This window comes from Thalia democratica, chromosome 6 (genome assembly GCF_965202585.1).
Source record: "Thalia democratica chromosome 6, ktThaDemo2.hap1.1, whole genome shotgun sequence".
Taxonomy (NCBI): Eukaryota; Metazoa; Chordata; class Thaliacea; order Salpida; family Salpidae; genus Thalia; species Thalia democratica.
Genome location: NC_139170.1, coordinates 30,219,787 through 30,234,285, shown reverse-complemented (window position 1 = coordinate 30,234,285; position 14,499 = coordinate 30,219,787). Strand labels below are relative to the sequence as shown.

Here is a 14,499-nt window from a genome sequence, read left to right as displayed (position 1 = left end):
GATATTCTGGATTTGATGATGAAGATCAAAAATAAAATCACTCATAAATGAAATATTAGGAATTTCATGTTCAATTAATGGTAATTTTAGTAAAACGTTCAGAATTCATGTCTTACATAAAAACAGTTTAGTTAAAAAAAAAAAAGCGTGGACCATTTAAAAAAGTCATATTTTAAGTTTATTAAATTAAGTTTGATAAAAAAAAACTCTGCTACAGTGACCGTTTGAAAATTGAAGGTTTTTTAAATTTACAATCGGGCATACTTGTATATATTATCAAAATATTAGAAAGTTGGAAAAAAACGACTATTGAGAGCACAGCAAAGTAAGAATATTGAAATTGAAAAAAAATTGGCAAAAACATCGGTTAGAGTAAAAACTCCAAAAAATATACATTTTATTATAAGGGGCCCCACTCAAAAGTTCAAACCCAAATCCAATGAATTAAGAGCAAAGGATCTTTCTCTAGAATAAAAAGAAAATCTTAATTAGCTTTAAAGATAAGGAAAATATTTATATCTAAAGTTTGGACATTTTTTAAAAATTGTAAAAAATGCTAATCGAGCCAAGTTAACGCTCGTGTTGAAAAGTTCTGTAAACTCTTCGTTTTGTTTACTTGGTTAAGATATCAGATTTCAATCAAAAAGTTCATTGGTTATTAACCAATTCTTATACAATAAAAATGTAGCAGGTCGTGTTTTGACTGGTTTTCTTGAGCCAGTGCGACACTTAATAAAAAAAAAAAAGTTTCAATTGTTACATTAGTACTTTAATTGTTAAAGTAGACTTGTTAGTGTTTTTATTAATTATAAATTTTGAATACAAGTGTATAGGACATAAATGACTTGTGACAATGATTAATAGAATTTTTTATTTTACTTTTTTCGTAGTTTAAAAAAAAAAATCATATTATTTTCTCTTTTAAGATAACCTGTTATTTTGAATAAAAAATTTCATCAAAAACATTTATCCATTGATTATTTTTTTTTTTTAAAGAATAAAAAAGCAACTTCAATATGTATCATTAAAGCAGATGCTTGCATACTTTTAGCTATATACTTTTATGCTAATATTTTATTATTTATTTGATAGTTTCAATTTATGACATATATCATATATGTTAAAACTTCAAAATTTTTTTTTTCAAAAATATTTTCTAATAAAAAAAATTCTGTTAATAAAAAAATCTTAATTAATCTATTTTATTTGATGTTCTATTTTTTGAGTGAAAGAATGTTATGAAAACAAAATTTTAAAACAGTTGAAGTTATATCATTCTCTTTAGCAATAAGTGGAGAGCTTTAATTGTTATTTATATTTAAAGACAAAAGCTTTAAATAAATGATATGGTTAGTTTTGTACTGCTTTTAGTGCGAAGTATAGTTCAGGCACGTAGCTTGGTGTACGCTTCTGCGAATCTACAGAAACGTAAACATTTGTGCGAAAAAACTCGCTTTTCTTTCGATTATACAGCTTTTAAGACCTTGTTTATTTAGTTTGAAGTATTCGTTTGTACTTAGTTTTGCACTCCTGATAGATAATTTTTACACATTTACGGTACTCTCTAGCACTTTTAGTGTCATAAATATTGAACAAATTGAATACATCTAAATTGATTGTATAAAAATAGGTTAGTGTAGCTTTTTGTTATTAAATAGCAAACTATTATAAAAAAACTCATTTGAAAGCTGTAGATTTGGTTTAAATGATGTGAGAAAAAAAAAGTAAGTGTGAGAGAGGATCTTGTACTATTGAAATGGTTGTGGTGAGTCAAAAAGAACTTAACACTTTTTGAAATTTACATTTTTTTGTGTTACAAAAGAGCAAATACGGATAGAAGATATATAACAAGACGAATTTTAGAATAGATGAACTTCAAAGTAAACTAACATGAAGAATTAACTTTTGTTTTAAATCAAATTGACTCTCTGAATTAAATGTTTTAAGATTAAACCCCTGTGGTCGACAAATATACAAAAATGAAAAATTTTTGAAACAGTGATGACAATATCATTTCCTGAAGTTTTATCAAGAAGATAAGAATCTATTAAATCAGAAAAAATCACACAATAAGACAAATAGCTTGCAACAAGAAGACAAACTGAAAAACTCAATAATATAACATTTTTGCCAGAATAATATAAACAAATTATAGTTTATTTTTTATATTTTAGAACTCTGTTTTTTAATTAAAACTTGTTTTAAAAATTTTATGAATGCTTAGGTTAGTTAAAGGTTTAAGTTTTTTAAGAATAATATAAACAAATTATAGTTTTTCTATTGTATTTTAGAATTTAAATTTTTAATAAAAACTTGTTTCAAAGATTTTTAAATAATTACCTTAGTTAAAATTTTTATTGCATTTTTTAGCAAAGTTGAAAGATTTAAATTGTACATTGTTGCCACACACTAAAAGTATCCTGGATAACTTTAGGATATTTAGAGTTTTACTTTTGAACTCAGGCTGACTCAGTGTAGTTTTTTTATCTATGAAAAACTAAGGACATTTTAAGGTTTGTTAATAATGTCATAACAGATGTTTTTTTAGATTTGAATGAGATTTTTCTGGCTAGTTTTAGTAACTTTTTATTTTATAACCAATTTTGTAAACAAAAACATTGATAAAATTGAAAAGTTAGTCTTATTTCAATGTAATAGAAAAAAATTCGTACTTTTTAGATAATTAAAGGTCACTCAGGACAGTTTCATTAAATTGATATGGTAGCATTGTATGTTTAGATCAGGGTTTCCCAAACTCATTTATTAAATCGCCCCCTTTTCAGAAATTTAAAATAAAATCGCCCCCAACGATTTTACAAAATAGTTTTTCTTTTGAGTACAAACTTTTGAGCCAAAAATGTTGTGTTCGAAATGTTATTTAGTCTGGTACTTCTTATTCACGCACATTTAAGCTGTGTTCAAATAAGTTTACAGCGCTTGAGTATATAATTTAGAGTTGATTTTTTATAAGCCCGGTAAAGTGTTAAAATACTTTATTATTAAAAAGCCTTCGGTAATCTGTAATCAATCCTGTTTAAATATGAATTGTTTGGAAACTTCTAAGTCAGTGGTGGACAACTTTTGTAGTCAGAAATTCATATTTACTAAAAAATATTTTCTAGGTTCAAATCGTTAAAAAAAATTAATTGTGGGCTGCATAATTTAAAAAGAATAACATATAAGAAAATTAAAAAATTCGAGCAGATTGTAATAAAATGGTTTAGTATTACTGTGATCTAGGAAATACTATTGTGAACTGAAAATCAATTTGAAAGCGTATTTAAAAATATTAAGTATCAAAAAACAAACTCTATTCATTTTGCACACGTAGTTTTCAAGTTACTTAGCGGGTCAAAAATTGACTGGATCTGAACCGTACGTTGCCCACCTGAAATCTTAACTGAAACCTGACATGACTGAAATAATGTGTCATATAACGAACTTCGGATATTTAGAACTTAATACTTAGTAACTTATTCAAGTCGCACACACACTTAAATTATTTTATAACTAGAATATTCTCAAGTTACTATACCAGAGTTTAAAAAACTATAAGATAATGAACAGTTTTTTTTTACGCATTAAAAAATAAATATTAAAATATAATTTCTGATCTAGTTTGAGAAAGTTTGACCGACTGGTTTATTTTCTCACATGAAAAGTTGTTTCATTAACAGCTGTAGTTAATGCAGTAAAATTATTAACTTTAACGCTAAGATATATTATAATCAAGTTAGTTGTAAAGTTAAAAAATTAATTTTAAATATTTTATACTGTATGTTTCGTAGTAGAATACCATGAATTAGTATTTGACTTCGAATAACCTTTAGGAAACTAAACCTTAATTCTAAGATTTTTTTATTGTTTTAAATTAAAAAAAAATTACATGTTTTACTTTTATTTCTGTGAACAGAAAATAAATAATAAAAAAAAACTTTTAATTAATTAAAAAAATTTTTTTGTAACTGTATCAGTCTTTTTAATGGCTTATTTAATTCTTTTTGAAAGTTCTTTTTTTTTCAGCTGTTAGCCTATAATAATTTAACAGAGGAAAATAATGAAAAACAAAAAGTTAGTGTTGAACTATTAAAATAAACAACACATTCTAATTGCTAATATATTTCAACTAAAGGTAAAACAAAAACCAGTTATACTAATAGCTTAAATTTCCTAGTATATAGATTTTTTTAAAATAATAAATCAAGTAAGAAAAAATAAATTGTTTAAGAATCTTTTAAATGAAAAACTTCATTTCAAATAGAGATCCCAAATCTATACTCTTTTAAAACCAAAAAATAATCTTTTTTGAAATAAAATCTTAAATCATTATCAATATCTTTTTATTTATACAGATCAAACAAGTAATGAAAAAAAATGTCTAACAAATGTCTTTCAAACAGATAAATTAATCACTGTGCTATAAAAACTTTTATTATAATGTAAAACGACAAATTTACTAGTTCAAAATAAAACTATTAACAACTTTAAAACAATAAGCATTTAATAAATACAGTAGACTTCCGCTTGAGTTCGCACTTTGAACAAAATTAAAAAGTGCGAACTCAAAAACTTATTATCATTTTTTTTTTACAAAATGACAAGTTTCAATATTTTATATGCAACAATCTAATCGATAAATATAAAATCCACTAAAACATAAAACAAACATTCATTAAAAAAATAGATCTATATAATCTATAAAGTCTTATATATTTTTTCTTTTGTTAATACTTAGTTAGTGTTAGACTTTATTAAAGTTAAATTTTAGAAAATATAAACTTGCACTTTTTTTGGGTAAAAAGTGCGAACTCAAGAGGAAGTCTACCGTAATTAATATAAATTAGGCATTATGCAAACCTGTTGTAGAGTAAATAACTTAATAAAATTGTTGTTATAAAAATACTACTTAAACACAATACAAAGAAGGTTAAATAAGAAATGTTTTAAAATATCAATTAAAACAAAAAAAAAACTTTCATAAAATAATGTCTGCTACTGAAGTCTAATATAATGTGAAGGATTAGGTTCATGAATACTTGCAATTTTTTCTATATCTAATTCTTAATCAGTAAAGTAAAGCCTCAAGTCACCTCATTTACAAATATCTAGATTAGATCTTTTGCTCAAGATGTGATAATTGAACTGCACGCTTTCTCAACAACATAGCTAGAAGGAAAAGCTATAAACAACAATCTAATTTTCTCTCAAATGTTTGGATACTTTTGCCTTAGTTTTTGTTGAGTCCAAAAGCTTTGATAATGTTCTTAGGAATAATTTACTTTAAGTTTAAGGTCAGTTTGTAAGTCTGAGAAGGTTTCCTGTAAGTCGTTTACTTCTAAAATATCTGCCTCGAAGGATCCATTTTTTTAACTATATGATAGCTTTTTTGTGTCAAATCGAAATTTTACTACATATTATGTTACAATTGTTAAAAAATTCAAAATTTTCCAGGCTTTTTTTGCCTAAATTTTCAAATTCTAGGTTTTTCCAGGTTTCTAGGTAAATTAGCCACCTTGAATAGTTTTATTTCTTAGTCTAAATTAGTGAATTTTCGAAAAAACAATTGAAATGCCACGAGGTGATAGTTAATAATAGATAACATAGATATTAACAAACCATTTATGATCCCAAATATATCAGGTTATAAAAGGGTAAGAGGGATTCCGATCGTCTATGATCTATGTAATATTAAATAAGAAAATACATGAATGAAATCATGTAATTTACTTGCAAGTAGAATTCATAAGCACTTGATTTTTTTTTCTATATTTTACATAAACAAAATAAACTTTTTTGTTTAAGTTTTACCTCAGGGTCAAATATTATTAGTAAGCTAAAATTGTTAAAATAGCAAGATAAAAAGTAAAGGTTTATGACTGCCGAAAATTTTAAAATCGCCTCCTTTTCGCCCCCTTACTAGTTATCGCCCACCCTTTCGCCCCCTAACTAAAATTCGCCCCCCGACTTACTAAAATCGCCCCCAGGGGGGCGATATCGCCCACTTTGGGAAACCCTGGTTTAGATAAATCATAACCCTAAGAGTAATTTCTCAAAGCTATTAACAAAGTCAATCAATCTGAAGTTCAGTTTGTTACAATAAGTTCCAGACAAGTACTTCGAGAAAAAGCTCTTTGAATGATATTTTCAGACAACTATGTAAAATATAAAGTTTGTTTCAACTTACGTATCAAGAATATGTATTGTATCTGTTGTCTTAAAATAAGTTTATAATTTTTAGAGTGGTTTATTAAATTTATAAATACATCAGTTTAACTCTTTAATATATGTTTGATAAATGATAAAAGTTTTATATAACTTTTTCAATCTAAGATTAAGAAGAACATGTTAATACTATTTATTTTAACAAGTGTTTAGTTGTATTATTAATTCATAACAAGTATTAAAAAAAAATATTTTATGTTTAAAAATTTTTATGTTTGAATTTATTTATATGTTTTACATTGTATCTGAAAAATATTGATTTTTAATATTCAAAGTTTGTGGTTATTTAACTAAGTTGTTTTATTTAACAAGTTTGTTTTGTAAAATAAAAAGTTTGATTCTATTTAACAGCTTTTATTTAACAATTTTTTTTAGTAAGACAAAGTTTTATTCTTTTTTACAGCTTAAATCTTTATGCTATCAAAGCTAGTGATAACATTTACAAAGAAGTGTACTCTTCCTTTCTTTATGAACTATTTTTGACAAAATAAAGTAACTGTACATCTGAATTTTATCTATTGTTGTGAACTTTTTTATTTTATATCTCTTTTGTTTTTGTTTAACTCCTAAAATTTATGATTTTTGTCTAATAAAAGAAACAATTTTTGCAAATGTTTTCTGAATTGGTAAAACTGTTTTCAAAGTTATATATTTTAGGACTATTAGTAATACTATTAAAGTTAAATTATTAATTAATATTTTTATTTTAAATGAAAGGTTTTATAGGTTTATAAAAGTCTCAACACATAATGAATTATAGGGGGTCAAAAGTACAAACTGCCTTGTATTCAGTTATTCATTATACTTCAACATTCAATTTATTTCTAAACTTTTAACAAAACTGCACACTTTCATATAAAATTAAAGGTAGTTAAAACTACTCTATTCCCGTTATGACGTCATCACTCATTATTATTGATTTTTTTAGCAGATTCGTAGTTTTTTTGAGCTAGCTACGTTCCTGGTTTGCAGTACTTTTAAGTTCAATGCCGGTTTTTTCTTGAAATTTTGCTTGTCGAGTTTGTGAGCCTATTTAAATAAAAGCTGTTGGGTGCTTTAGCGCATATTTTATCTAGCGCTTTGTTATGAGTTTAAGTTGTCGATTTTTTACATTTGTTTTAAAAATGAGTTTTGTTTCCACTTTTTAAACTCGTCAAGATACATCTTGATTCATGGAAATGGCTGACTAATATGAATAATAATATATTCAATTAATAATAGATTCATTAAAAATTTGAATATTGAATAATAACATTTGCTTGAAATTCACAATCTTGTTGTCGAGTCAGCTAGTTAAAATCTAAAACGCATAATCATTCAAAAGCTTTTAAGTTGAAAATTAAATCAGGATATGAATTGATTAATTACAAACCGCATTAATTAGCTTAAAAGTAAACTTATAGGTTTTGTAGTTAAACCTTAAGCGTTTATTTTTTCAACTTTCCATATTATTTATTATAATTTATATAAACTAATAAAAAACTTACTGATAGCTCATAAGCTGCTAAGTAGATCCAGGTTAAAAATTTAAAAGTTTAGTTTTATGTGTTTACTCTCTTATCACTAACTCAGCTAAGTTATACATTAAGTTTGCTACGAGCTAAACTATGTCTACCTTAGAGTTAGTACCTAAGTATACATAAGGTAACCGAACACAATAAGGCTATACTATAAGTTTTAGGGAATATATTTACAAACATAAAACCTCTAGACGGTTATATATGAAGTAAAATTATAATTTAATGGAAATATAATTGAGAATAGGGTGAACAACTTCGCTAGATTTACTTAAAAAAAAATTCAGCCCGTATTTGTAAAAAATATCTAACAAGTAATAGTAGAAAAATAAAAAAATAAACACACCAAAAGTAAAATCCTACTGAGATGTTAGTTTGAAATTGATTACAAAATAAGAGGATGCTATCAAATATGTGTTACAAAAAAACACAACTTTTGTTTAAAAAAAATTGTATTCGAATTAATAAATAAGTTCGGGTGACAGATATTTCTGTTGGCGGAACGTACTTACCCACCCTTATAAGGGGCGTTTCTTTTTACATTTAGTTACAAAAACGTGTTACTTTTTATATTAAGGTTTTAAAGTAACAAGTTTTTTTTTACATGTTTAGGTTTAAAGTTTAAACAATAGAGTTTTTGAACTAAAATATTTTGAATTAGATGCAAAAAATAATACTTTATTGTAGTTGAAAAAATGCTTGTTGGTGTTGAACGCACTAATTATTTTGTTCCTTTTTTAAAGTTTAAATTCGTACGTTTCAAAGCTGATTAAATACAAACTAAATTGTTCATTCAATTATTTATAACTTTGTTTACTAGTTTTAGTTTTTATATATTACTTTTTTATTATTCATAATTTGTACTTAAGGCGTTTTTTTTTCTTCGTTTAAGATTGTAGAATATTTAAAGTAAATTTTAAAATATGATTTAGCAGGCAATTTTTGTGCTCGCGGGCCGCAATTTACTTATCCTGAACTGGACACTACTGAAATTTTGTTAAATTTGGAGGACCGTTCGTTTTCACTCAGCGGCGTGATCCGACCCGCGAGACGTGCGTCACCCACCTCTCCAAATAAAACGATCATTTTTCAAACTAACTTTGATAGCATTAAACTGAATCGCAAGACCATAAGTAACAATCCATTTAATATTTTGTGACGTGGTTTTGTCCTTTTAACTAAGTCTATATTACAAACTTTATTTGTTATAACAGCATAGGAATGCAACTATTAGGCTAAATATAAGACCTTAGAAAATAAAATTTTATTAAAATCTTAGTATACAAAAAAGTCTAATCTAAACTAAGTTTATGCCTTTGTGTAAATAAATAAATTTAATATTAACTTTGTCTTAGAAATTAAATTTGTTGAGACATGTTGTGCCCAAGGAATAGTCCTTGCATATACCTAAGCTACTATACATAAGAATATTTAGTAGTTCGTTTTTTAATTTCGGCGTACTTTTACAACTTAATAACATTTTTTTTGTATTTAAACTTGTTTATTTGTATATATTACTTTCATACTTATATTATTCTTAACTAGAAGTACTAGAAGAGTTTATTTAGCTAACATTTTTTTACCACTTATAGTTAGGTTGATTTTAGAAAAATTCCAATTTCTGTTTTATAAATACGTTCCTTTTTTCTTTTGCTTTTTTGATTAAAAAGTTTAGTTTTTAGTTTTTAATCTAACATTAAATAGCCAAGAAATAGCTTGCGTACACAACAAGCTTATAGTTGCTTGGTGTAATATAAAGCTTAGCTGAGATTGCTGCCGGCTATGTAAAAATAATGTTCGAAATCAAAGTTTTACACAACCATATTTAAACAAAATCTACAATTAACATAAATTGCGGTATTTTTTCAAAATAAGTATTAGTCCATTGTAAATAAATTCTGAAATTCTATACTAAAACGCTTAAATTAAAATGCAAGAATATAGCGTTAAATAACTTTATTTTTCAAAAAATCGAAGTGCAATTAAGAAATAGTGTTCAAAATAAAAATAGTGTTGAAATAATCTTAAATTGTAATGCATGTTCAGAACAAAAAAAGATACTCAAGTCTTACTGAAAAAAAAGACAGCTAGAAAAAACATAATAATCACCAACGCTATTACTTCCACGTGGATAACTAAAGTTTCCTTTTCTCCTTCGATGACAGTTTTGTTCTTGGTTACTGTAAAAAGTATTTAAGTAATTTAAGAAATCTATAAATGTTAGTTTGATATACAAATATATTTTGTTTTGTTAATTAAAAAAAAGTATTTCTGTTCCTAAGCTGAACTGTATTGACAATATACTTTATAAATTCTTTATTAATTAACTTTCTGTAATTTTGTATAAAGAACTTTTAAAGTCACTTACTTTCTTTTGTTTCCTTTTTGTCTCCGGAGCACTCAGGCTTTTCATCGCATATGCTGACAAGTTCTGGTGACCTTTTATAGTAGATTGTCGAAGCGTTGCAGCGCAAAACGTCTTCCAATGATACTTTACTGACCACAAGATCATTGTATGTATTCCATTGTCCATTAGGCGCTTTGCAATGGGCGTAGTAATGGCCTGGCAGTGGCACGTGCACAACCGCAGCATAAAGCTCATACTTGATTTTCGTCTTTGCATTCATAACGGCCCCAAAATCTATTTCCTCCTCAAAACGCACTCTGTCCTTTACATTGTCGAAACTCGGCAGCTTGAAAGTGAGTATCGGAGGCAGTTGGTTGACGGCGAGTTTTTCCGTGCACACTCTCACCTTGCCGCACTCGTCGCAGGTGTGCTCAACGTTTTTTGTGCACATCATGCAATAAAGGAGGAGGTTGAGCTGCGCAGCACTCGTTGGTGCCACGACTCTCAAAAACTGGTCCGCTACCGAACGCCACTCGTTGCCGCAACGCTTGCACAGGTACGAGTAGTGGTTCTCGCAGCAGAATATTTCTTTCAGGATGTTTTGCTCTTTTGGGACTTCTTTGTTCACCACGTGCATCAACAGCTCGTCCGAGTCGTTGTAAACACCGAACTTCATAGAGCTATTTTTCATCATGTACTCGATCAGGTTGTTGACTTTCAAAAAACTTCCTTTTCCCATCGATTGGCCCCGTTCTAAAACGTCAACATACCCTTTCAGCACGCAGTTCAAGCAGGAAGAAGTTTTGTCGCCATCGCAGCAGTTTGGCGCGCTTTTCAGACGGTTTAGCAGGGCTGGAGTGTGGTTAAAGACCTGGAGCAGGGAGTTCGCGAAACAAGTGGACATCGTGTTGTTCAAAGGAGGAAGACTTTTGCATCCGGCAAATACTGCAGGCCACTCAGTGTTCATTTTGCTTGAGTTCATTGTATTAGTATTAAGTTTCTGTTGCATAAAGTTTATTTGTAAGTTATCAAGCCTTAGTCTATACATTGTTTGTTTTTTAACTGTTTTTAAATATCCTAGAAGTACTAAAAAGACAAACGTAGAGTGAACTATTGATTTATCGACTAAACAAAAACAAAATATATCTGTGTTAACTTTGCCCAATTAGTTTTGCAACTAAAAATTTAAATTCTAGATAAAAAATTGTGTTTTCTGATACTTGCTTTAGTGTTTCTGAATTCCAAATAAACTTTCAAAATATAAATAAAGATTTTATTTCTAAGATAAACTGAAGAAATATTTTACAAACAACAAAAATTTAGTGATGGATTGCATTGTGTGTATTAAATTACTATCAACTGTTAATAAGTATTCTAAATAATACACAGTTTTATTTGACTGATATCATGTAGTATGTGTACTAAATTCTAAATTTTTACACTTTAGAATTACTTTAATTTGTTTGCATATGTTTTTTTAAGCTGCATGAAAATGGGTTCTAACATTTTCGAAAAAATACCAAGTCTTGATTAACTTGTTATTTTCGTGTAATTTAGAATTTAATATGAGATATGGGTTGAAAACAAAATGTTATATAAATAAGATTGCATAAAGATCTTATTTAAGAACTGTATAGTGGTTTAGTAGTGCCGAAAGGCTTTATATTTATTTAATAAATTTCTTCTAACTTGTTTTTAGTTCTTTACAAAGTTTTAATTTATTAAACTACTTAGGGTGCCAGGAAAAATTTTGTAAATTTAGCCTGACTTTTACCTTCTCTTAAGTACGCGTTTTAAATACGCATTTCCAGTTCTTAGTACACAACAGGTACGTTGCTTGGTACGTTTCTGCAAATCTTCAGAAGCGTATACCTAACTTGCTTTTATTTTAGCTTGAAAAGACTCTGCTTTTTTAGCTTTTAGTTTTAATTTATACTTAGTTATGCACTCCTTGGAGATAATTTCGACATATATGTATTCTTTAGCATTTTTAGTGTCGTAAAAATTAAACGAATTAAATACATCTAAATTGTATACACTTAGCGCGTTAAAGCATTAGTTTGTTTAAAAGCTGCATTGCAAAATTGATTCTAATGGAAGCTGTAGCTTCAAAATCGAAATTTAACAATTTTATGTAACAAAAATTTGCATAATTTAATAACTTATTGTTGTTTCTATTGACTACTTTAATTGTTTGAATTTGAAAACAATATAAATATTTTTTAGTTTAATTGTGATTTTCTTATATTTATTTTTAATGAAAGTTTTATGGGTTTACACAAGTGGCAAACACATAAAGCAAAATAAAAGTCATAGGGGGTGTAGAACAAAATAAATTTCTTTGTATACAATTATCAACCATACTTCAACATTCCATTTTTGCAGTATTAACATAACTGCATACTTTAACTTTTAATTCAATAACATAATAGGTAGTTCAAATTGCTGTGTAGGTGTTCCCGCTAGGACGTTTTCATGCGTCATTTCAGATGTTTTGATTTTTGCAGATTCGTAACTTTTTTGAGCTAGCTACGTCCCTGGTATAGTTTATAAAAATCATACATTTTTAAAGATTTTTTGGCAGCTTTTATTATTTTCAGCAGTCAAGGTTTGCCACATACTCAGGGTACTTAGCTTAGGGGAACGCAGGATACTTTTAAATTTCTCCAGGAGACTCAGGAAAACTCAAGCTATTTTGATTTTTTTTTAACTCAGGGTATTTCTAATTTTTTTTAAACATCTCAGGGTAGTTTTAAGACTTTTAAAAATCTAAGGCTAGTTTTATCATGCATTTTTAATGAGATTTAGTTAAGTTAGTAACAATACAATTTCAAAACCAATTTTGTTAAAGAACTTGATTTTTATTAATTTTAAAAAGTTTTTTAATTTCTTCTAAGAAATTTAAAAATTTTGGTGTGACTCAAGACAGTTTAAGGTCATTTAGTTTATGTCCTAAATTTATGTTCTAATTTGTTTATGGTCACAAAAAAAAACTAACTCTTAAATTAAGCATAAAATTTATTAACTTTGTTTGTGATTTATTTTCTGCTTTAAGCATTTATCAAAATCGATATTTTATTTATTTAGCATAACAAAAATACACGTTAATTGTTAATGTTGCTTGCATGGATATCAAAATATTGAATCTAAGTTCTTGTGTATGTAGCTTGTTTTTTTTAGCAATACATTTGTTTTTTATGATTAAAAATGTATTTATTTATTAACACGTTAATTTTTTTTTTCATATTTTTCATACTAAATAAGTAATAATATAATATCTAATTATTGTTTATAAACTTGTATTTACATTACAAGCAGCTTTAATAATTATGATTCCAATTGTTGAAATACTCGGACAAAGAATAAATGATAACAACAACTAAAAATTTATTGTATTAGATTAGATATACTTTTTTCGAATACTATACTAGATTATTTATGAGTTCAATTGTACAAGAAGTAAAAATAAACAATGAAAATGTAGTTAGTAGATTTTTAAAACAAAATAGTTAATTAGATTGATATAAAAAGTTTAATACAAACTTTTTTATACTAATTTGTATGCAAACGTTTGAAAAATTGTTTCTATTCAGTTTTTGCAAAGCCTTGTGTTTTAATTTAGTATTTAAATTATACTTTTAATAATATTAACATAATATATACAAACGTCAATTTATTTTTCACAAATAGCTTAAAATTCTAATTTTTTAATAAAAAACTGTTTAGTATTTGCAGCTCCAAAGTTGTTAAAGCTTATTTTTATTTCTATTGCAAGTAAATTCTAAAATAATCCAGTATGGTAATGAAAAATAGATGTATACAAAACAATGATAAAGATTATAAAAAAATATTTCAGCGTTTTACAACTTTAGAACAACTGTGGCCTGTATTTCAATTGTTTTCATGTCATCTCTTAGTATTGTTTATCTCGTTTTCTTAATTAAGTTTTAATAGGTTTTCTAGGTCTAAAAATGTTCTTTACTTCTATGTTTATTTCTTTGAAGTTTTAGACCTAGACTGTATTATTATTTTTATGTCATTAGACAAATTTTTGAGTGCATTATGTATAAAACGTTTTTAAGTGGAGACATAACTTAATTAATTTTCGTATAGTTATCCCTTTACTTTCTTTTATTTTATTGAATGTTTTGTCCCTTATGGTTTATAAGTTTAATTTTCTTTAGCTTGTTAGAAATTGTAAAAGCATGTGGTGCACCACTTAATAACCGAAAGCTTTTTTTGTACATCAGGTCCTTAGACCAAACTTTTGGAACAATTGTTATCGTTCAATAAACAATATATTAATAAAAACTCTGTACTTAATTTCTCAAGAAATATTTTCTTTAAGTTTGCACGTATAGATTTTTGGTTTAATTTTTTTTTATTATGCGATATTTATTGTATCATTCAGTA

The 14,499-nt window shown here is 26.6% G+C and overlaps 1 protein-coding gene across 1 annotated transcript; it reads right to left on the bottom strand.

The window, feature by feature from the left end:
* Positions 1-10,099: 10,099 nt before the first annotated feature.
* LOC145838945 (uncharacterized) lies at positions 10,100-11,068 on the bottom strand. Its single transcript, XM_082946564.1, has one exon. It carries the CDS (start codon positions 11,066-11,068, stop codon positions 10,100-10,102), a length of 969 nt encoding a protein of 322 aa, XP_082802690.1.
* Positions 11,069-14,499: the final 3,431 nt, after the last annotated feature.